The sequence below is a fragment of the Bidens hawaiensis genome, unplaced genomic scaffold (assembly GCF_021521415.1).
Source record: "Bidens hawaiensis isolate Kalapana, Puna unplaced genomic scaffold, B.hawaiensis_p1.1 tig00419700_1, whole genome shotgun sequence".
Classification (NCBI taxonomy): Eukaryota; Viridiplantae; Streptophyta; class Magnoliopsida; order Asterales; family Asteraceae; genus Bidens; species Bidens hawaiensis.
This window is the reverse complement of record NW_027506842.1, coordinates 14,401-40,066: the sequence shown is the minus strand read 5'-3', so window position 1 is coordinate 40,066 and position 25,666 is coordinate 14,401. Positions and strand designations below refer to the sequence as shown.

Genomic DNA, 25,666 nt, shown 5'->3' with positions numbered 1-25,666 from the left:
CATACTCTATGTGAGAGGTTAATACACTTATTATATTTGGTAAGGGTGTGATTTGTGAATGTGTATGTATAGAAGTATGTTATATGTATAAAGTAAAGAAAGTATGTATGGATGTATGGTTGTATGGTTGAATGAGCAAGAGGGAAACACACCCTAATAATATCTGTGAATGTAGGGAATAGACCCAAATAATATATGCGAATGTAGGCAACAAACCCTAATAATATATGCGAATGTAAGGTATGTTGCCTGATTAACTAGAACTCACTCAGCGTAGCTGACTTTTAGTACGCAGGTGAATAGGCTAAGGCAGCTAGCTTGAATGAATACACATGGTTGAAGAATAAAGAAGCTGACATCTGAAGATTCGAAGTTATATGTTTTATCATGTTGAACTTTTAAGACATGTTTAAGTTTTTATGTATGAGTTTTTAATGTTTTAAGTATTCCACGAAAGTTTTAATTCAGTCTGATATTTTTAACTGTGTTTATGAGTAAATCCAACGCTAATGTAGGGCACCAGGACCGGGGCCTTACAGGATCGAGAACGTGTTAAATATATTTTAAAATAATTTTATAAAAGTTGTAATATAAACGTAATCAATTTAAATATTATTACGGTTACATGTCGATTTAAACTTAATAATCGTCAATTTAATATCACATATATATTTATAAAATTAAACGAATACTCTTTTTGATAGTTTAGCGATAACCGGTTCATTTAGATGATAACTATCTCTTTATTTTATTTATTATTTGTTTATTTATAACAACTTAAATTGAGTAAATGTGTCTATTTATAAGCATAAGGTTAAATGTGTGTGTGTGTGTGTGTGTTTATATATATATTTAACTATACTATTAAAACAATAGGCTTTAACTCCATTTCCCCTCTTCCTATTGGTTGTTGATTAAACCTTCCATGTGTATCAATCACTTGTCTAATTTCCATCTTAATAAAATAAATCAAAAATATATTTAAATAAGATACAATAAATACTCTTTAATAAGATAATATAAATACTCTTTAATGATTCTCTTTCATATTTAATTTAATTTTAATCTTGAATCTTTTATAATTAGCTTTCAAGTTAATAATTATAATTCATAATTTTGACTCCGGCTAATTAAATTCATTTTGGGGAATTTCTAGGCAATTAATTATATTTACGAAATTATCACTACTAAATTTTATCAAGTTTTAACAATTTATTTCATCACAGGTAAAATACTCATTTATTTGGACGAGGTATTTACTATTTAACATTTCTTTTCAAATAATTATAAATATCATTAAGCAAATATTTAGGAATAAAATAATAAGAACCATCCACAAATGTGAATTTCGTCATATATACCGTTATGAAAATTTAAATTTTAACCTTTTAATAACCTAACAAAAGAAAATATTTAATTATGGAATTTCTATATTCTAATTAATTATTAATTATTATTTGATTAAGCATTTGACTAAGCATCCATAAGGCTTACTATAAGATGGAAATGTTGATCGAGAATAATTATTCATAATTTAGCAATTAATGATTTAAATATGAGGTTGATTTGAAATTACGGAATTATTTAATTAGGAATTATTTAATTACGAAATTTGTATATTTTAATTAAAGGTGGTATATCATTTGATTAAGGATTTGATTATGCATCCTTAATGTTTACTATAAATACCAATGTTGATCCAATGAATGATTCTAAATTCAGCAAATATTGATTTAAATATATGGTGTTGATTTTACTTTCAAATATTCTAATTGATAATTATAGTTCAATTCTATTTAAATTTTTTTAATGTTAATTAATAAAAACCAAATTACTAACTTATTTGTCCACACATTATATTAAGTACTTAATTATTTAAATGTTGATTACAATTATATTATTTAAAGTTATTTTCTAACTTTCAATCATATAAATATATCATACTTTATAATAATTTTATAATTTAGATATACCGTAAATATATATTTTAGATATACCCTATTATATTTGATGATTAATTATATTATTGTAAATACATAAAATAGTAATTTATATTTATACATTATTAGTTTAATCCGTATTTAAATTTGGTGTAGATTTAATTGATATGAAGATCATTATTTATACTTATAATCTAACTAGGTTAGGAACCCGTGTATTACACGGGTTGGACAATAAAAACGGTATAATTGATAAATCTTTTTAAATTCGTTATATGATTAAACTTACGTATTACATATAATAATGAAAATGAAAAGTTCATAAATCACTAAAATTACAAATAAATTGCAAGTTTTATATATACAAATAAATTGCTACAATTTTACTGAAACATTAACAAACCATACTTTGTATAGCAAAAAAGCATATACAAATCATATACAATTTTTTTTTTGAACTAATTGCTAGTTTCCCTAATTATTGATGAGACCATCTGATGCCCAATTATTGCTTCTACTATTACTTGCAATTCACAACAAAAAAATAACCAAACTAACCATGATTTAATACCCAACACTTGTCTCATTCATTTAGTTCGATTTGTACATTCATAATCAGTCAAATAGATCGAAAGAGAGAGAAAAAAAAAGGAAAGAAAGATTGGCTAAATTCATTTCAGCTAGATTTCAAAATAATAAGGCTTTTGTATTCATATGTGACACCCATATTGCTAATCAAAATACTGGACAAGGAGTGTTCCGGTTCCAACCGGTCCATACAAAATTAGTCACTTTGACCTTCTACACAACTTGCTTATGTTTTTGATCTTGTAAATTTAGATTTTTGGTCAAAATAACCTGGATTAATATGATCAATTGGTTTCTACCCAACTCGCTATTTTTTTCGATCATGTTTTTATCGTGGTAACATCCAAATTTGTCATTGACATAGGGGATCAATTGCACGCAACTTGGAACAAAATGTAAACCAAGAGTCAATATACTTCAGGTTTGTGTGAAAAGTAAATAAGTCCTTGGGCAATCATAATCAATAAAAGGGGTGGTGCAATGAACATGACTTTATAATATGAATCAAACTCTCTTGATTATAATTCATAATAAATCTAGATAAGGAATGAATGGGATAATGATAAGGCTAGATAAGGAGTGTTTTAAATCTTAATTAAATTTTAGTTTTGAATTAATAAATTTAATTAGAAATTATATGTTAATACATGAGAGTGCCACTTGGCAAACTATTAGGCCAACTAAGAGGTTTTTTGTTCAATTGTAAGGCCCCGTACCCGGTAACCCTACTTTAGCGTCGGATTTACTCATATACAAAGTTCTTACAATCAGAGTTAATTAAAACTTTCGCGGAAACGTCAACTTAAGTAATTCATTACAAAACATTAGATCTTTTCTTTGATACCATAACACAAAACATTATATTTAAAACATCTTTTCTTCCATCTTCAGATGCCAGCCTTTCAATCTATGCCATGTGCCATCCTCATGCTAGTTCTTTGGTCTGATCACCTGCGTGCATACTAAAAGTCAGCTACGCTGAGTGAGTTCTAGTTAATCAAACAACTTATCATACAACCACTACATGCATCATATACGTATCCGAAGACACGTAGTCCACTATCTAACCTGCTCACCTTACCACTTAGCCTCTTATTTACACCTACCACTTTGCCACTTTGCCACTTTAATAATGTAAACGTTATGCCACTTTGGCACTTTAATGACGTAGTCACGTATAGGCTTACCCTACCACGTACTATCGTCATGCCACTAACACTCTTACTAGACTCTTGCCACTTCTAACACACTCTACCTCTACTTGTCTACAACACGCTTCATATCATTTACATAATAAGCAAGTCACATCATAGCATTCATACACACTAATAGCCACTTAGCAATCACTATCCTTGGCGATACGTGCAATATCCAAAGATTGTTCACGTACCGACAAACATTGTATAATAGCTACCTCGTATAACATCTATAGCATACACTTACCACTTGATGTAAGTGTATTAACTAATCACATCAAGTATGCACACAGCCCCGAAAACATAACACATAAATGGGGCTAGAACTCACCTGATCTCAGCTACTTCTTCTGTTAACGGTTACTCCTTCTTGAGCTGTGCGCGTCTAACTATTTAATAATTGTATATCAAGTACTACTCTAGCCACTCTCATTGCTACTTAATCAGTCTTACGCGTCTAAGCCGGTTTTACTTCATTGAATCATTGCCGGTTAGTTAATCGTTACTCGTTAACCTTTTAAAGGTATCTTTCATAATTTATCAAAGTCCAAGGGCTAATATGTAATTAAATCATTCTTTCTAACTCCAGGGACCACTTCTGTCTTTATATTAAACTCCTAGTTCGTTACTTTGCCCTTAACGAATTGGGTAAAGAATCATCCTCTGATTCGCTAAGCTCCCATAACGAACTAGCTAACGAATCACCCTCTGATTCGCTAAGCTCCCATAACGAACTAGCTAACAAATCACTCTCTGATTCGCTAAGCTCCCATAACGAACTAGCTAACGAATCACCCTCTAATTCGCTAAGCTCAGATAACGAACTAGCTAACGAATCACCCTCTGGTTCTCTAAGTTCCCTTAGAGAACTAGCTAAAGAATCACCCTCTAGTTCTCTAAGTTTCCTAAGCGAACTAGCTAAAGAATCACCCTCTAGTTCTCTAAGTTTCCTTAGTGAACTAAGGTTAGGTCAGGGAACATTCCCAGACACCTTTATCTTTTCCGGCGCCGTCATCGCCGGAAAACCGCGTTTTCGCCGAAAAAACGAGATCTCACTCGTTCTTCCATCGTTTTCATCGTTTTTCGTCCCGTTTGATCCAGATTTGAGCTAGGGTGATCCCTAAACTCATCTTAGGTCCGGTTTATACCCGATTCCACTCGGATCTTGTGATTTAAACGGTTTAACGGTGTCGGCTCGTCGTTACGCGACTATAACTAACGTTTTTAAGCTCAAACAATAAAATACTATTATTACCTCGGGTCGGTTCTCGGTTTCCTTCTTGATTTAGGCTAGAGATAAGGAAGAACTAGAGAGAAATATTAAGTGTGTGTTTTGGTGGTGTATGGAATATGTGAGAATGAGGATTAAATGGTGATTAATGGTATTTATATTTATGGATCATGGGCTCAAGCCCATGGACTCTCCTTCCTTCTTTCATAACCCAAGTCCATAACCCATATCCATTACCCAACACTAGCCCGACCCATACCAACTCCTACTCTATTTATTTATTTCCCGATAACCCGAGTAAACTTTCCCTCTATTATTAAGTAATATAATTAATATTATTTTGGAAATTTCGGGATGTTACATCAATCAACATTTTTATTTATTATAATAGTAGATTTAGGAACATTACATTTTAGTGATTCAAATTTTAAAAAATAATTAATATTAATTCCCTACTTTTCATCCTTATTTTAACTTGATTGAGATTCCCTAATTTTTTGTTTCTAATTAACTCCCTATACACATTCCTTCTATAATCCACTCTCCCAAAATTCAATCTCTATAAATACTTAACATTCATACGGTAATTCTTACACTATCAAACCTTCTTTAGCAAAAACGATTATCTTTGTTTGTAAAGTTTTTAATTTTTGTTGTGTTTATATACTCCTATTTTGTTATGTGATTTTTGGCTTAAAGGTCTTATTGTTCTAAAATGATTTTTTTTTTTACTTTTTCACCACTAGGAAAATGGAGCCAACAGACATCATCATGTTGAACCAATTAGATGTTCTTAACAGTGAGTGTATTCTCAAGGTGTGTATTCTGAGACTTTGGCGTCTGAAGGACAAAAGCCCGGGCAAGATTGGCCAATCGAAATGATTGTGCAAAATGAAATGGTATTGTTAAACATTCATTAATTTTACTATATTATTTATACAAATTTGTCCTAATCTTAATAATAATGTTTCAGAGTAACAGAATGCAAGCCTTTGTAAGGAAGGCTTACATTCCCAAGCATGATGTGTGGCTTGGCGAAAATAAAGCTTTGATTGTTCGGAAGGCCTCACTCGGTGCAAATATGTCTACTTTCAATCATATGATTTAGTATTTAAATATATCCTAATTTATTATAATTTTATATATTATATATACAGTATTTTTATACATTAGATTTAGTATTATATAATCCGGAAATGAAATTTAGTTGATTATTCTATAAGACATTAAATTATTTATAGTAAGATAATCAATTAAATTGTTGTTCGTCAAAGTCCATTTAATTTACCAATGTCAACGCAATTTAAAACGTTACTATACTTTCCAATATTATATTACGTTACATTTTTAGATTTATACACATTTAATATGGCATTTTAGAAACCGATTTTCCTCATTCAAATGTCATATATATATATATAGGATCTGGATCATGAGAGAACTTTTTTGAAATTGAGAACCATAAGAACCATTTTAAACCACGAAAAACCCAAAAATAAAAAAAATCATAAAATGAAAAAAAACACAAAAATGAAAAAAGTAAAAAAAACCAAAATTCTTATTTTAACATCCCGGTTTCATAAAAAAATAAAATAAAAAACTCGGTTTAGCCAAATTATATACACATATGTATAATATATACATATATGTACATTTAGATGATTTTTTTATACACATGTGTATAATTTATAATAAATGACACTGTACATATGTGTATATTACGTAACTAAAGATTAAATAAAATTATACATATGTGTATAATACGAAGTTTTTTTTTATTTTTTTAATGAAATTGGAATGAAATATAAGAATTTTGGTTTTTTTACCTTTTTAATTTTTTTGTTATTTTTTGTTTTATGATTTTTTTAAATATTTTTTTCAAAGGTGTTTTTAGTGATACAAAATGGTTCTCAAAGTTCTCAATTTAGAAAGGGTTCTCTTAGGATCCTTACCCTATATATAAATATATATATATATATAAATTCAATTCTCAACATTTATATGAAATTTACAAAAATATGTTATAGAGTTTGAATTTCACCATTTGTTAAAAATATCTTTGTTAAATCCAATTTAATATATTTTCATGATTTTCATTATTGGTCATATTTTATTCAATATATTTTCATGATTTTAATTACGTAAATACAATAATAAAGTTTCCATGATTTTCATTTATTTTCACATTTCCATGATTTTTATTATTGGTCAAATTATACTTAAAAGTTTCTTGTATTAAGTGAAGTTCCTATGGTGTTTTAAACTTTTATATTATCTACATACTATTTCCTATTAATATTAAATGTATTTTATTAATATAACCGTCTATTAAGCCTTTCAAATTTATACCATATTAAATACGCAATTTGAAAATTTTAAAAGATGTTTATAGTACTTTTCAATCTCATAAAACTTTACATTTACCTTTTATTTATTTTAACTATATATTATTTAGTTAGTCAACTTAAAAAAATAAAAAGTTTTTTGAATTTTGAATTCTAACAAAATATTTAATACAGTTGATTATGGAAATTAATTCAGATTCCTTAATAAGTTGCGAAATTTGACAATCAATTTAGTCATAAGTATAACAAATTTAGATCCTTTTAAATACGGAAATTGAAAAATTTAAAATATTATTTATTGTTTATAATCCCAACTATCAATAGTAATGTCTTCAATATCAACAAACTTTTAATCTTATATATTTGACAAATTGTTAATTAGACATAAATGTCAAATTAATGTATAAAATTGAAAAAAAATAAGTATATAATGAAATTGTTTTTAAAGAAGGTACTAATCATCATTATTTATCTTTAATATTAGCAAACATTATTTCACCAATCTCAACAAAAGTTAAAAGATTTTTATACTTTATAAATCAGTTGTTGTCATTTTCCATATTATTTGTTCGATATATTTTCAAAAACCATTTATTATTAACACAATTTACATTATATTATGATCGTATTACAAAAAAATCAAATTATTTAAATATTAATGATTCCCAAAATAGTTATAAATCTAATGGTTTTGACTATTAACGCTTTCCAAAATATCTGGATAATTATGGAAGTCAAATTAAATCATTTAAACTCTAATTTATTTTAATTCACACTAATAATATTGTTACAAAGATTTTTGTATTTTAAGAATGATTTCAAATATTATAATAATTAACTATCATTTGACCAAAATGATATAATCATAATTAATGATACTATATATTGCCAACTTCAAAACCATTTATACTTTCTATATGTGTAAATCGTTTGATTTTAAGCTTTTACAATATATGTTGACCACTAATTAATTTATTAGTTATGAGTTATGACGTTTCTTTAAAATCAATTTTGGAGGGCATTTATGACACAATTAGACGTTTTACTTTTTCAATAATTCTTAAAACGGACCTTTTTTCAGATTTTTCAAACGTTTACGCACTACATATAATAATTTTTAACTTTTATTATATTTTTCATTCGTAGAGAAAGTTTATGTGTCAAATTCCTATGGCTCAGTTGTCAGTCGTGTGTTTATCTATGATTATTTGTTTGAAATTGAAGATTACAAAAACCGGTATCATAAAAAACTATGATACTCATTAATTACACACACACACACACACACACACACATATTGCTTGTATTTGTTGTCAAATTAGTTATGCAAAATGTGTATAAGACAATACATTTTTATGTTGATTTCATTAGAGTATTATGTTTTAATTAACATGTGTTATTTGTACTCACGGTATAATTTATAAACATGTTTTAAATTTTCATTTATCTCTAATTGTCTTTGTATGGTTTTGTATTTGAATTAAAATAACAATGCTACGTCTTGTAATTAATGTAAAATGATGGTTTTTTTTAATTTGACATCTACATTTCTTTAAAATTATAATAGATACATGTATATGATTTTATAGTTTCCAATATCATCAAACTTTACATTTTATTTATGTGTAAATGTAAATAATGTCTAAATTTCAAGATTTATGCCTTAAATAAAACCCACATATTTCTGATAACCAATTCTAAATATATATGTATGAATTCACATTGCAAATTATTATCATTATTATTTTTGGTTTGAATTAGCAAGTAACTAATGTAACCACAAAACATCTTTGTTTCTATTCGTTTGCTTTCTATGGTAATAATGAAGTTATTTGTCGTCCGGTAACTATTTTCTGTTTAATATTACAGTATGACTGTGTAATATTATCATTTATTTATAAATGCAACATTTGCATGGTAACTACTTGTTAGTCTTTGTATTTTTTTGTATTTGATTCAAATAAGTTATGATGTCTTATAATTCATGTAAAATTATCATTTATTTATAGATACAACATTTGCATTTCATTAAATTTATATAATGTTATGTATATATTATATTTTTAAATATGTTCCACCCGTGTGTAACAAATGTATTATCCTATTATTAAATATGTTATGATTTTAAACATATGGTGTATATTTATTACGATGCTATTGTTTTTTTTTTCAGGTAGTAAAGCAAAATTAGTTTCTTTTGATAGAATGTTGAAGAACTTAATGGTTGGTTAATATGAAAGAACAAGGTTAGTCTTTGTGAATGTTTTTTTTTGGTTCGGTGTAGATTAAGTTATTTTAACTTTGAACTTTTAATATCAAGACAATCTAAATGTTTAACTTTTCGGTCAAAAACTTGTGTATCATATTTGTGTTGCTTGAATATGTTATGTATATTTATTAGGTTAGTTGATATGTTTTTCCACTCGTGTATATTAAACATCGAAGAAGTTGATGGTGGGCTAATATGATGATAACATGTTCATGTCTTCATTTGGTTTTTTAATTTAGGTGTTTAGTAAGTTTGTGAAAGTATTAAGTTTTTATGTACACAATCTAAATGTTTAATATTTTGGTTATAGACTTATGTTAAATATTTGTGTTGATTTAATATGTTAGTTATGAAATTTTATGGTTGTCTATATTTATATGGTTGTTTCTATGTTTTCAACCAATGTGGAACATGGGCTACTATTATAGAGATATATTGGTGGGTTAGATACTTTTACATAAATGAATTTTAGATCATCTATGTCGATTCAAGTTAGCTGATAGTCTTCATATCCAGTTGAATAAGTTGTGTTATTGTTGTTTCCTATGTAATATTTCTAATTTTCGTGTCTTTAATATCACTGTAAACACCAAATATAAATAACCTACAATTGTCACTAAAGTTAATAGTACTTGGTTTCCCGGTTTTCTAATTTTTCTGTTTTGTGTATTAAAATTCTTCATTAAGTCAGCAAAATTGAAACATCATGCTTTATAACATTCTGTTTTTATATTTATGTTGTTCTTCTTTTTCATATACTAACCATATTATATTCTATTATAGATGTCTTCAAAATTAAAGAAAACGTAATTTTTGGTCAATCAACGTCTTCCAATAAGAAGGGCAATTCAAATAGTTAGTCATTTTAATATTTTTTAGTTACCCTTTAAAATGTTTTTAAGATTGTCTTTTTTTTATAAACGTGCAGCTTCAACGCCAAGAGAACTACTTAATAGCATTTTGAACGGTAACATTTTATTTTAAACGCTTTAATACACTATATTGTATTAAAATATAATTTGTTTAGTAACTAAAATATAGTGAATAAAAATTAATATGTTATTAACTAAAAATTAGGCACTTGTAACAGAAAATTATAAACGACTTTAAATATATTTATTATTAACTACATTATACCTTTTTAATAAATAAATTTTTAATAACATTGAATGTATGTTTACACATTTCTTTTTTCTATTTTGTTTTTATAAATGATACAAAACATAATTTTCAGTTATCCAATACTATTTTATTTTCTTAAAACCAAAATAAAAATATATGTTTTAATTAAGATGTGTATCCGAATCAATTTATGTTAATTAGAGACGCCAAGATATTTCTCCATTATTTTTACTTATATTTGGTTAACTCAATTTATATTGTTTCCAAACTTTGCAGCAAAATTCACAAATTTAGTTGTAGTCCATATAAAAATTAGTTTTTTGGTTTTTTAAGTAAGATCATACAAATTATTTTTTATATTTTAATTTGAACTAAAATTTTCATAAACACATTATGCTAAATAAAATAAAAAAGACCAATATCTAGCAAGAGTTGACATATATCTCAGAGACCTGGTGTTTACACATAAACAACTCTATGTAGTTTTATCAAGAGCGAAGAGTGTTGTTAAAATTCTTATATTAAACAATGAAGACAAAGTTACAAATAAAAAATAAATATGGTTTATAAGAAAGTCTTTTTTGTAGCTTATGAATTTTACATTTTTAACTTTTGATTATGTTTTTAAATATTGTAATTTGGATGTTGTTTGGGTTTATCATTGTATTTCACAATCATTGGTTTCCGTACCAATATTACAACTTAAAGTATGTTGCCGTCCCGAATAACATATAACAACTTATGTTGTCCTTTCAAATGACATGTATTTGTTTGAAAATTTAAATATTTCCACCCGTGTCGTACACAGGTTAATAACCTAGTATATATATATACTGTATATCATACATGAGTCATGGGCAAATTAAAACACTTCATTTTTAAGTAATTTACAACTTATAATTCATAAGGTACACTTTATATAACATGTTAAATATGGGCAAATTTGCCAATTAGAAACTATGCCTATAAATAGTTATAACAATGCCCCACAAATTTTTTAAACTTCTGAAAATTAAAAAAATATTTACAACTTAGGACATTCATCTTTACCCATATTTTCCTTTTAAATTTAATTGTAACCAGCTTCGGACCCGCGATTTTCTAACGGCCGTAACTTTTTCACATATTAATATTTTTTTCAAAAATTGCACCATAAAATGAGCATATTATTGTCTTTAATTTGGGTATGGTATTGCCATATTTTTTTTCAAATATAATTAACATGTTACGTATGGGTGTTGACAAATCGGTTTTACCGGTTTCTAAGTTAAACCGCAAGCCAAACCATTGGTTCGATTTTTGTCAATAAAAACCTAAACTATACCATTGAAAATTTAAACTAAATCGTTGCTAATGGTTTGGTTTCACGTATTGAGCTTCAATAATAAGTTTACCATCTGGTCCGGTTTTATATAGCCAACTTTCGGTATAACAGTAAACCAAACTGTTTGCTACGCTATGAAATTCAGAAACCAGTTGACCAAAATTATTGATCGGTTTAAACGTTAAAATGTACCTTGAATATATATATATATATATATATATATATATATATATATATATATATATCATGTCAAGACGAAAAAAAATCATCTTATTAAATAAATGAGATTAACTAATATCCATAAATTAATCTATTTAAATTTGTTGAGGTGTTAGAAATAAATTTCCCTTTTTTTGCTTTTTACATTGAAGGGTGGTCGTTTGAATATTTGATCTCACACACACAATCTATGAAGTATCTATTACTAAAAATTGTCGCACATGCGTTAGGTTAAGAATGCAATAGCTAAAAAATACTCCTAATTATATTAAGCAAATTTTGTTTTGATAATCGAATTTATTTCTAATCGACCGAAAATAGTTATTTTGACCAATGTCATTTGTGCTGTCACTTTCATTCTCAAAGATAATTTCACTATATTAGAAAAGTAAATTTATTCGTCCTAGTAATTAATTCACTAACTTCTATCCCAAATAGAATGTTAAGAGAAAAACAAAATAAAAATTAATGTAATTGGTTTTTTATGATGTAATATTAAAAGTTATGATTAGTACAACATTCACATATAATGTTTTTTGAGCACTTTAATATGTCTAAAGACTCAAAACAGGTGTATGTTTTTCCTTGGCATTTATTAGGGTAAAAGATATAAATAGAATTAGATGAGTACTCACGTAGCATTAGTCGGTCATGAGCTCACAAGGCTCTCTATTTACATCTTCTTCAATGTTTCTACAAGTAAATTTAGACAACTATGATCATTGCAAACTCTACATGCTAATTTTAGCCTTGACAATAGTAATCACTTGTCTATAAATCAATACTCTTGCATGTTCTCTCTCATATTTGCATTCTATTTTCTGAGGTGCAACAGATAACTCAAGTTAGTTGCGAAGATGAGCAGTGAGATTGAGCTAGAAGAAATCGGTTTTGAGAGCGATGATTCTGATGATCATCTGCTTCCATCCTTGACAATTGTTAACGCTCCGCGTTTATGTGAGATGCACTTTCATGATTATGATGATGTTGAAGCTGGAGGTATGGTCACTTGTCGTATTTGTCTTGAAGGCGCGGGTGATGCAGGTGAATGTTTTGTTTTCAGTAATTAATTTGTTTATATATTAAGTAATTTGTTAAGTTTTTTAGAGTTATATGCTTTGTTGTGATTATGTTATAGGTGTAAGTAATACTAATAATACGTGAACCGCTTGTGTAAAGTTGTTTGCTGCTTATTTTGTGTCTTTAAGGTTATTTTGACCATCGTTTTGAGTCTTTTAGATGATTATTAATTTATTGTCATAGTTGTTGATTATGTCATTTGATCGATGAGAAAGGAAATTTAAGTTTTATAATTTTTTTTCTTATAAATACGGGTTTATTTGATGATTTAGTAAAGTGGATCTGGGTACCTACTATATCAAGATGTTTCAAAATATATAGATATTAGTTGTCTGAGTTCTTTGATGCATGGTGGTGATATTATTTGAATCATTGATCTGGAATATATTGCATTTGTTAAAGCTTTTGAATTTTAATTGTGAATATGTTGTTAAACTGTGAATCGACACAGTTTATAACTTCCCTGAACTTAGCTGCAAGGCTGCCTATGTAATTGCGTGGCTGACTGGCTATGAATGCGACGGTGTAACTATAATAACGAAGAAAGATACGATATGCGTGCCTTAACTAATTAACGGTCAACGAGTATTTTTATTATTATTTTTTTGCACTTTTGGTAAGGCGAAAAGTGTAGTAAGATTTCGTGTTCACAGTCAGTGCAATCACCAAGAATCCAACAAATTTGGTATGCTACGTCAACATCGCGTCTTGTGCGTGTGCGTCAGCTTCGAGTTGTATCTGTGCGCGTCAGCTTCGCGTTGTGTCTGTGTGTGTAAGCTTCGCATCTATCTGTGTGCATCAGCATTGCCCCATACTCGTGTGCATCTACACCATACTCGTGGCCTCTCGTACCACCAATATTGTCAGCTTGCCCGCAAAAAGCTCATGGATTTGTTTTTGTTTGCGGAGGTGGAAACTTCCAGGGTTGTTGCTCTTCCTAACTACTCCCACTCGAGCGCGCTTAACTGTGAAATCCTCCTCACTTCCACAACCATTGCGCCCAAAACATATTGGTGATATGTTAGGCGGGACATTCGTTATAGCCCAGTATCTCTCTTGTAAACATAACATATTAACAGAATAACAGAATAACATAAGATTTTCCTAAGGTGTTAGAGCGTGTGTGTCGGGCGCGTGAGTGAAGCATCGCATTGTGTGTGCTGTCTTCTGTTGGCATAGTTATCTCCAGTTGATGATAATGTTGTTACCATATATAATTTTTCACATTCAGTTTCTGACTTCTTTGGTAACAAATATCTCTCATTACACAACTACTTCGTCGTTTACATTTATGTCTCTTGTTTCATAGGTTATGAGCTGATCTCTCCATGCTTATGCAAAGGCACCCAGCAGTTTGTGCACCGATCATGCCTTGACCACTGGCGATCCGTCAAGGTAATGCCTTTGATTACCCGATCTTTTGTTGGAAACAAGATATTCTAACCCATGATAAGTTTTAACACATTTATGTGTTAATTACTCTCAATAGGAAGGGTTTGCTTTTTCGCACTGCACAACGTGCAAAGCGCAATATCACCTTCGAGTCATTAAGCTAAGCGCCCATTCCTGGCCAAAGATAAAATACAGGTTATTTGTTGCAAGGGATGTTATCCTTGTCTTTCTTGCCATGCAAATGGTGAGATTTCTTATTATCATTATCCTTATCATGCATTATCAACTACTATTCTTCGCCTACTTTTACTAATCAAACACGTCGCTCATTCAGCTGGTTGGGCTGCTTGGTGGAATTGCATACCTTGTTGACAAAGATACACATTTCAGAATTTCTCTTGCTGAAAAGTGGAACCTTATAATCTCGACAGATCCTTTACCGTTCTTCTATTGCGTGGGTACGTTTTCCTTTATATGCTGTTTAACTTTGACCTGTTTTGACCTGAGCCCCTTTTTAACCGGTTGAAAGTTAATTATTACTGAACAGGTGTGTTTGTCTTCTTTCTGCTGGTTGGGTTCTTTGGGATGGCAGTTCATTGTATGTCTTGCAACAATGACCCGCGTGTTGCTGGATGCCAGAATTGCTTTTTGGGATGGGTAATGATGGACTGTTGTCCTGCCACAATGGATGTGTGTATTGTTATAGTTATCGGGGGTGTGATTTTATTTGCGTTTCTTGGCATCGCCTACGGCTTTCTTGTGGCTACCATGGCAATGCAAAGGATCTTTCAGAGTCATTATCACATTCTCACCAAAAAAGAGCTTACACAGGTATATTCATCTTCTTAATTTCATAACAATGTAATATATAAAACATCCTAAATCATTGTATTGTAGGAGTACATTGTTGAGGATCTCCATGGATGTTACACCCGTCCTGAACTGGCTCAAGAAGATGTGGACCGCCTTACTCTTTATAAGCTTCTCTAAGTATATATGTTGAATACTGTACTTGTCTAATGTACGTACGTAATAGTAACTGCAACAATAAAAACAGTCGTCGATTCCTCTTATCTTGTGATACAACATATTATGTGTGTGGTTTATATATTGCCATCTTGTCATGAACTCATTATCATAGTGACTAAAATACCGCTCATCATATTAGTAAGAAAGTAAAAACCAAGAGATTAACAAATACAGAGATTAGAACTGATGGTTAGATTTCCACTTTTCACCATCTTGTTAATTCGATTCCTCAACCGTCCGACTCGAATCACTAACGAATATCAAATGATCACCGTCCCTAACTACTTCTATGTCGCCTACTTCCGCCCCGTCTTTGTTTACCACCTTTGATGCCAAAAACCCGTATTTCTTTACACCGATCTCCAATAACTCCTGGAAGCTTTTCGGTAACATAACAAGTTTTCCTCCAGCATCTCCTTTATCTGGGCAGCTTACAACTACCCGACCTGGGTTGCCCGAGTTTTCCCTCCCCACAGCTATGCTTGTCGGTCTCGGTGACACCAAGTCAATACTGTTCTCCCCCTCTCGAGCATTCGACATTATCCCGAAAAGTGAGTTATGGAAACTATCACCTCTCCGTCTCCGTCTTGATCGGCTCCACGACCCATCATCCGTGTCTTGGGGACCGGGCCGGGTTATTGTCGGCTCACTTTTGAACCGCCCAAGAAACTTCATGCCTGTAGAATCACGAATGCGTTTTTTCTCGGGGATTGACACGAGTGGTGGTGGTCTGGTGAACTGGTGGTCATTGGGAAATTTGAAGGACAAGAACAGGGTTTTTATCTCTTCGTGTCCTTGTTGGTCTGCTAAGGTTCGTGGGGTCCACCCGTGATAATCTTGCTGGTCAATGTTGGCTCCTTGGTCTAACAGAAACTTCACCATCTCTATGTTACCTTCGCAGACGGCAATCTGAAGAGACGTTGAGCCATCATCTTTTCTAGCACGAGTGACATCTCCTTTATGATGAATGATGCGTTTGAGTAAGGTTAAGTTGTTCTGCTCGGCTGCAATGCAAGAAAAGCGTCCTACATCACCAGATGATAGGCCCGCACCGTTATCGGCTAAAAGCCCGATTACTGTTTCGTGGTTACCAATCATAGCTTCCCATAATGGCACATTCCCGTCTGAATCTGTATAGGTCAATGTACAATAACTTGTCAACCACTATGACACGTTTATGAAACAGTGTCTACGTGTCTAACAGGTAAATAGTTATACCTGTGCAATTGGGATCTGCTCCATAATCTAGTAGCAAAAGTACACAATTATCACTTCCTTGTGAAGCTGCTATGTGCTGAGAATGATAACAGAAAACAAATAGTAAACCAAGTTTGGTATATAATATAACCTAGAATAACTGGCAACTATATACATAAAAACTTGAATATGTGCATACCAAAGCCGTTCTTCCATTATTATCCGACTCGTTTGGATCAAGACCTTGTTTTAATAACTTTTGCAACGAAAGGTAATCTCCTCTACGCGTAGCGAAGGACAGACTTAAAGGCAAATCCATTCTCCCACGAGCCAGCATACTCTCGGTCTCCAACAGCACTCCATCCATAAGTGGATCGTGTAAGCTTTTCAAATGCTGAAAAACGAGACAGTGCTTTAGATTAATAATTAATCATGTTAATTTGAGAATACACTCTCTGTTATAACTTGACAAACCTTGAGAAGATTGTCCATGATAATGGTACCGTCACCAACATGGCTTTGAACAATGTTCAAAAACGAGGTCCGGTTCAACCTTAGTAACTGGCTTAATCGTTTGGTACGAACCGTAAATAGTTGAGGTAGGTAACAAAGAACACCGATCTCGCCACATAGATCACCAGGTCTTGCTTCGCCTATGACGTGTTCGACTCCATTTTTCATAAACAGTAGTTCCTGATCAAGTTATTTAAAACATATACATATTAGAAGGTTTGTGTATTAAGAAACAAATAAACAAACTATAAAATTAAACACTCACCACTGCTCCTGTAACAAGTATGTAGAAATCTGTAGGTGCTTCATTCTGCAAAATAACATCTTCCTTTGGAGGGAAGTACTCGGCTTTCATTTCCGAGACCTTCAAATACATTCATTGTGTTATTATTGGCGGTTTTCCGAAATATACTTTCGGTAAGGGCAAGTGATGAAACATACCAGCTGAAAGAGAACATCATTCGACACACCATGAAACAAGTAGGCTTTGTCTAGAAGCGAATAGAACAAGAAATTAGAAATGCTTGAACGGATGGCTTTCGGAAGTGAGTCAATAGTCTCTTGTTGTTGAAGACCCTCTGAGTCGGTTCTAAACTTCAAACACAAATGTGCAAGCATCTGATCTTGCAACCGAACCGGCAAATGATTCCTATGTGCGAAACTCGAGGCCGCTTGGATCGTGTCTCTCTATAAAAGTAAACAGCAACTGTTAAAAACGTTATTAAACATGCATAAATGAGGAAACAAAATTACTTACAAATTGTCTGGTTTTGCTGGTACCATGGACAACCAAATTGGTCATATTTCCTATGAGATATGATGTCAAACCGAGGTTGAAAAGCATGTAACATATGACAAATATCATCTCACGTCTATTTTGAGCATGCAAGTCGCCGTATCCAACAGTCGTGAGGGTTGTGATCGACCAATACATAGATGTCACATAACGATCTACCAATTTCTGGTCTTTGAAAGCTGTGTTATCAGTCCCAATCCAAGTCCTACCGGGGTCAGGATAATCAGCAGCAATATAATAGTAGAAACAACCAGCACAGTGTACCGCGAAGATTGTAACCTATAATAATCATACGTAGGTATTGTTAGTTTAGCAATTTAACAGTTGCAAATAGGCTGCATAATCTTTCTACTCTGTAAATGTAACATCTATAGAGAATCAACTATGATTAGTACTAACGGATATAAGTTTGGCGCATCGAACCCAAAAGTAGTTGAAGTGCCTATCTTTCTCCAACCTGTTCACAAATGGAAAATAAATTAGGCTACAAAAAATGATTTAGATAAACAGGGTTGGATGAGTTTTGGATTGAGCCCATGAACATGTTTAGATAAATGTATTGGGTTGGTGGGTTCGCAAGTTCACCTGCCTAACCTTTTGTTTTATTATTCTTTTAAAGAAAATGTGTTTTAATCGTGTATCTTCTGGTTGCGTATTTTATACCAAAAAATTAAAAGTCAAAATGTTTCTGTTTTATACACGTTTATATCTTTGTTTGCAAAACTATAATTTTAGATCAGTAACATTTAAAAATCTATTTTCTTTTTTCAGTTTAAAGAGGCTGTGTTCGTGTCAACTCTTGAATACACATGTCAAGTTCAGGTCCATATTAAAATTCTCAGATCAAATTTGCGAACCCGTGAACACGACCCATTTAGCACCGCTGATTAAATCTGGAGGTGGTTAAATGAGTTAGTAGTGGGTCAACCCAGTTCAAAGTAGTTTTAGACGACTCAGCACATTCTCCAGCAATTTTAATATTTTATAGACAACAAATTAGTGTAAACATGATTAAAAAAAGACAATAATTTTATAACCCTTTACATAATGTTGCCTTTTCAAACATTAAAAGCACTCATTTGGACCACTTTACCCATTCAGCCAAGTTGACCTCTTTTTAACTTTTTCGACATAAAAACACAACTTAAATTAACTAATTTATTTTAGCTATCAAGACCTCCAGTCAAACCAGCATACGTTTTACCTGGCAAACAACGCACTAACTCTGCGCAAACGCCATAATCTAAACATGTTGAACAATCCATATGATTGAAAGGACCCAGTGGATATTTTGCCGGCTAGTTCAGAAGGAATCGTGGAGATGACATCAAACAAGAACCCAAGTTCTTGTGTACCTCCAAGCAATCTTTTTCGGGTTGTCCACAAGAAGATAGGTACTTTTATCAAGGTAAGCTACAAAGAAGGTGAGGATAATATCAATGGCAAAAAACCCATTGACAATATCATCAATGATTGATAGTGGTCTCTGTGGTCTTTCCAAGAAACCAAACTCAAATGGGGACACCCATGCAGTATATAATACTAAAACAACTAGATATGTCTCCCATACCCTGAAAATGAAATTTAATTAATCAGAAACTAGTTAATTAATTAATAATATCAAATAAAAGGTATCTAGAATGCAGAAAAGGACTCCACTACAGGTTCTAAGCAAAGTCATTCTTTTCATACTAAAGAGTCAAAATTGGACACAGGGAGAATAAATTCTCATTTCCTTTTCAATTAAATGTCATATTCCAATATTGAATTTTAGAATTAGGCAGTGTTGTGAAAAGTGAAAACTGAAAAGGGTGAAAAGAATATAACTTCTTTAGATATATTCATGCAGCCTGTACAGTATGTGAATAATGTAAAAAAAATCCTAGAAAAGCTATCAAGCAGGAATCTTGTGTAGTAGTATGCACCATCCAAAACCAGCCCAAGATTCCAAAGACCAAAAGTCGGCCGAATCTATAATTATCTCCGTCCAAACCGAGCCTTTTTATCACCGCCACACATTGAAACCCTACACACTCCACCATTCCTCTTATTATTATTATTATTATTATTATTATTATTATTATTATTATTATTATTATTATCCGTGGTGTTGTTTAAGTTTAAACTATAATCAGCAGCCATGTGTTTGTTATAAGACTTCGAGATGATCTCCTTATTATGCGTCCGTGTGTGTATATATAGTGCGAGAGAGATTATATGATCAGAAACAATGTGGAAATTGATTTGATTTGTGTGGGGTCCCGTTTGTCACGTGTCATGTGGTCTCCGCTGAGTATTGTTTACTCGTTTTTCTTTTTCTTTTTCTTTTTTTTTTTTTTTTTTTTAGCTTCCAAATTTGAGTTCTACCAACAATGGTCCTTCCACTATTTTCCATGACTTTCAAATTAGGCTTCTACTTGTTTTTTTATTATTCAATTCAATAAAAAACAGTCTATACAACTTTAAAAGCAGTCAAACCATTATAATCACTTAGCTGTTATCTTATTAGTCTGTTTAGCGGTTAGGTTTTGACGGTTATTGTAGTTTGCTTAACACTATAAAACTTGAAACCCAGCTCTTTAAACAAATTCGAGACGTGTGTATTATATTTTTAAAAAATAAATAAAACTAATGGTCTTGAATTTTTATTTTCTTTTAATATTACTCAAAGCTTTAAAAATCGAGCTGTTTGGGCAGGGTTCGGTAGGTAAACCGACCTTGCATGTTTGCTTTGTTGTTTGCTTTAATCATAGAGTTTTGATTTAAAATTTATAGCATTTGATAAAACATGCTTGTTTTTTGATTTAAATTATAAAGTTTTATTAGCATACTTTTTTAGTACTATTTGGTTTATCATTTAATATGATTATCATTTAATAACTTGAACTTGTAAATTAAAAATAAATCTAAATACAAAAGTTATGTTTATTTATTTATTTATTTATTGTCAACATTTTAATATAATTCTAATATAAATGCTATTGAAACGAAGTTGTATTTAAGATAAGTAAATTTTGTTATCATAGTCTAACGACTACTACTTATCGTATTGCTACCATACTAAACCGATACCGACATAACAATGTCGGTATTGGTAAGGTATTTATTTAATGGTTTTCAATAATATTAAAATATTATGGCTATCATTAAATTTGCTTCTTTCTATAATAACTTATTTTCGCTATCAACCAAATAACATTGTTACTAGTACCAATATTTTTTTAAGGTTTTCGGTTTTGATGCAAGTGGGTTTAAGTATTTTTGTCATCTTTGCTCTATCAGTAATGAAGTAATTTGTATGGTTATCAGTTTGAGTTTTTACTTATTTTTTGTTTTGGTATTTTCGATGTCGGTACATAATAGTTTTTTTATTAACATTTTGATATACATTTGATTGAAAACGGAATTCTATTTAAAATAAACTATTATTTTGTATGGTAAGTTAAATGTAGTACCGCTACCATATCGAACCGATGCCGACAGAATAACATTGTACTGGTATTCCTTTTCATGGTTTTTAGTTTTAATATCATTTCACTTGCCCTGTATTTTAGTTTTTCTCAACACATTGTGTTAGTAATTTTCAATAAATCAAAATGCGTATGTTGTTTTTCAACTTCTTATATTAAGTTTTAAATACTTTTCAATAAATCTGAATACGTGTGTTTTTTTGTCAACTTCTTATATAAATTTTGTTAAAGACGAAGTTGTACTAAAATTAAAGTATTTTTTGATCTTGTAAACCGTCCCGAATCGTGTTAGCGGAGAAAAATTGGTACCGGTAAGTGTATTTGTTTTTATGTTTATTGGTTATAATACTAGTCATTCTACTTTTGTTTTGGGTCCTATTAGGCAAACCCAAGAAAATTAAAAACACCCACCTAATCCGTCAGGGATTGGGCAATCCGTCACAGATTCCTTATGTTTTGTCGTATTATATCTGTACCCTATCAGGCACGGATAGGGCTATCTGCCACTGACCTCGTACACGTCCACCTCGGACTATCAAATCAGTCTAACCTCGTACACAATCCGCCACGGATTGGGCAATCCGCCCCGGATTGATTCAATAATTGAATTTTAAGGCTCTCGTCTCCCTTTCTCTATATATTATGCATGCCTCCCTTTCTCTATAACAAGCCATATTTGTTAAAATTAAAAACATGTTACAAAATATTTGTTAAAATATACAAAGAAATGTCGTTGTATGATATTTTTTTTGGTGACGTGAACGACGAGCAGTCGGGCTACGCATATAACTTTTTTGAAATAAGAGAGAAATCCACCGGGGCAAAAATACTATAGATGCAAGATATAAAAGAGGAGTGAATGCTTTCTTTTTTGCCGATCAGCCGGAGCAGTCGGACTTGCTAGATTTGAATGAACTTCCAGACTCGAACCATGAGGTGGGCTATGCATATAACGAGCAGTACGACATACCAAATCCTGACCCGGTTATTTAGTATATTTATATAGTACAATAGCGCGCTAGTTATTTTTTAAATATTATACGTTGCCATTATATTTTATCAGGGGTATATCATATACGGTAGTCACCCTTCCTGGCCTCAGGAAAATAGGACATGCCGAATACATATGATGCCAGACCCGAACAACAGCCTTATGGTCAGTCTTCGCAACGGTTACATGTGGACGGTCCGGAACTCACAATTCGTACCAGTTACCTTTAGAAGAGCAACCATACATGCCACGACCAATCACGAGCAACGTCTTTGATGGCATTCAAGAGGCTCACGGCGAAGGAGGTGATGATGATGATGATGATGATGATGGTGGTGGTGGTGGTGGTGGTGGTGATCATTACATACGCTAGACGACATTTTCCTATGTAACTGATAATGTATGACCTATGTTTTTTTAACTTATTATTGTTCTTTTTCAACACGTTACTAAATATTACTTTATTTACGTTGCTTGATATCAGTATTTCAATTCTCTCAATCACTTGGTGGATTGGGTTAAGAAGACAGGATGTGAGCATGGTTGTGTTATCTCTGTCCAAAGTTTAAGGAACAAAAGTGTTGAACTCGTATGCAATCAAGGAGGGGAACCAAAACTCAAGTCCAGGGTGAGGCATACTGGGAGTATTATAAGGGGTTTCCCATTTAAACTTGTCGGCACCTACAACGCGGCATGTGATTGTTGGAAGCTAGAGGTTGTCAACAAGAAGCACAACCACGATCCCGTTGTGTTTGAGGAGGGGCACCCGGCTCTAAGGAAACTGACCGACGAGGAAGTTGGTATGGTTGCGACGTTACACAGGCAGGGTCTGAGGCGTACTCAAATTAAGGCAGCCATAAAGGAACACTTTCCCGGTAACAAATGTATTACTGAGGATATATACAACGTCGTGAAGCTCGTTAATGGCCAATATAAAATTGGTGACACCCCCATGCAGGTACTTTTTGTAAGAATATTATTATTTTGTAAAACTATTTTTAATATATATTATTATGTAAGACTATTTTTAATATATATTATTTTGTTTTATCATATTTAAAATATATTATTCTGTAATATTTTTTAATTAATTATTTTTTTATAGTATGTTGTATTATATTATTTTTATTATTATTTTGATATGTAATACGAATATTTGTAATATTTAATAATTATTTGTTAAACCCAATCTAGGTACTTGAAAACTTTCTTCAAACCCATGGGTTCACCTTTCACACATGGGAGAATCCTTCCACCATAGGATGGAGAATGTTTTCTTTAGTCATGAAAAGTTGCATACCATGTGGCGTGCGTTCCCAGATTTGTTGTTGATTGACACGAAGTACGACACCAACATGTACAAGTGTCCGTTTGTTGCAGTTTGTTGGTGTGACGTCGACATCAAAGTCATTCTGTATTGCGTACGCGGTTGTAACACCCTGGCTAAAGCGGAATACGCCCGAGTGTGACGTACAGATTGCCCAAAACACATGTGACACTATTAAGTGACAATAATATAATTAATTCATTCAAATCCCAAGTACCCAAGTTGCTCAATAAGACAAATAAAGGAAAAACAATAAAACACATCTTCTTTTTTATTCTTTGAATAACATAACTTTTAGTGTCTTTCGCCATTTTATCCTCTAATGTAAGTACCTGTAGCATATATATAAAATAAAGTCAACTAATTGAATAGTTGGTGAGTTCACACAAGTTTGATACAAGTACATAAAAACCATACAATTCCATGAAACTTGGTGTAGTAATAGCGTAAGCAATGTCTTTTCCATTCGGTAACAACCAAATGTACTCGGATCGGGGGTCCCTATTCCACTCATAACATCGAGGTCCTGAGTGCATAGGGGAGCGTATGATCATACTTATTGAGGAAACTATGATCAAGTAGTCTTTGAGCAAGTTAGCAAATAAGCACACAAGTCCATGTAACGAATTTTAGTTTGTAATAATAATTAAACGAAATTTCACTGTTGATAGGATATATATATTTTACCCCCAAAATAGTAAAAAGGGTAAAAATGGGGTGTGAGAAACTCACCTTTGAATTGGGATGACAAACTTGACAATGAAACGAAAGAGCGTTATATAAAACTGAACGATCAAATCTCGCGAGCTAAAATAATAAACACAATAATTACTAACTAAACAATGGAAAATATAATGTTGGTTTTAAGATTCATGCATTATTATATATAAGTATTTTGTTACATATTTTTACCCACTTTAAAGTATTTTTAATAACTAAGTCTAACGGATTTTAATAAGTTATAATATTACTTATAAGGTGAATATTGATTATAATAATATTTAGCGTTGCCGGTATTGTTTTATTAGTATAATCGTTTGTCGGTTTAGGATTTATTATTATTTACATAATTATTCTACGAGTTTTAACGAGTGGTTTGGTTTACAATAGTTAATTCTTGAACGGAAATTGTTAACGATAATCAAAACATCTTTTATTTAACTATGAAACTAATTTTATTTATTTTGTATAATTTATAAATATATATTTAATTTATTAAAACTAATAAAAAATGGTTTTCAAAAATACAAAACAGGTTTGCTGTGACCCGGGTTCGAACTCGGGTCTTCACAACCAAACAACACATACACAACCCACTGGACCAGTTGAGCTTTTTGTTTAAAAGATGAAAGGAATTAATTTTAAACACCAACCCAACTTCATCTTTTTCACATAAACCCTAGATTTCAATTCTTCCAATCCATTACATGTTTGATAGATTTAGGTTAGGGGTTTTGTTAGACGGATCAAACTATTGAAAACCCACCTATCAATTACCTCTATTGATGCCGGAAAGTGGGTAAACTACGAGTTGGCCGGAATAAACTTGGACGAACAAATCAGATATATTAACGAGTTTTTTTGGGGAATTTTATGTCTGTAGCAAGTTTAGAAGAAGATTAGGGTGCTATTTATAG

The 25,666-nt window shown here is 31.3% G+C and overlaps 1 protein-coding gene and 1 pseudogene across 2 annotated transcripts; one reads left to right on the top strand and one right to left on the bottom strand.

Annotated features, from left to right (window-relative positions):
- Window positions 1–13,091: 13,091 nt before the first annotated feature.
- On the top strand, window positions 13,092–15,696 carry LOC143618651 (uncharacterized). Its single transcript, XM_077090768.1, has 6 exons — window positions 13,092–13,278; window positions 14,624–14,709; window positions 14,804–14,950; window positions 15,041–15,164; window positions 15,254–15,537; window positions 15,604–15,696. The coding sequence occupies exons 1-6, from the start codon at window positions 13,092–13,094 to the stop codon at window positions 15,694–15,696; spliced, it is 921 nt and encodes a 306-aa protein (XP_076946883.1).
- A 216-nt stretch (window positions 15,697–15,912) lies between these two features.
- On the bottom strand, window positions 15,913–19,820 carry LOC143618650 (potassium channel AKT1-like; annotated as a pseudogene). Its single transcript, XR_013151061.1, has 9 exons — window positions 19,446–19,820; window positions 18,641–18,698; window positions 18,203–18,520; window positions 17,887–18,132; window positions 17,711–17,809; window positions 17,407–17,625; window positions 17,132–17,326; window positions 16,954–17,029; window positions 15,913–16,865 (listed from the first exon to the last, which is right to left on the bottom strand). The product of XR_013151061.1 is annotated as a potassium channel AKT1-like (transcript).
- Window positions 19,821–25,666: the final 5,846 nt, after the last annotated feature.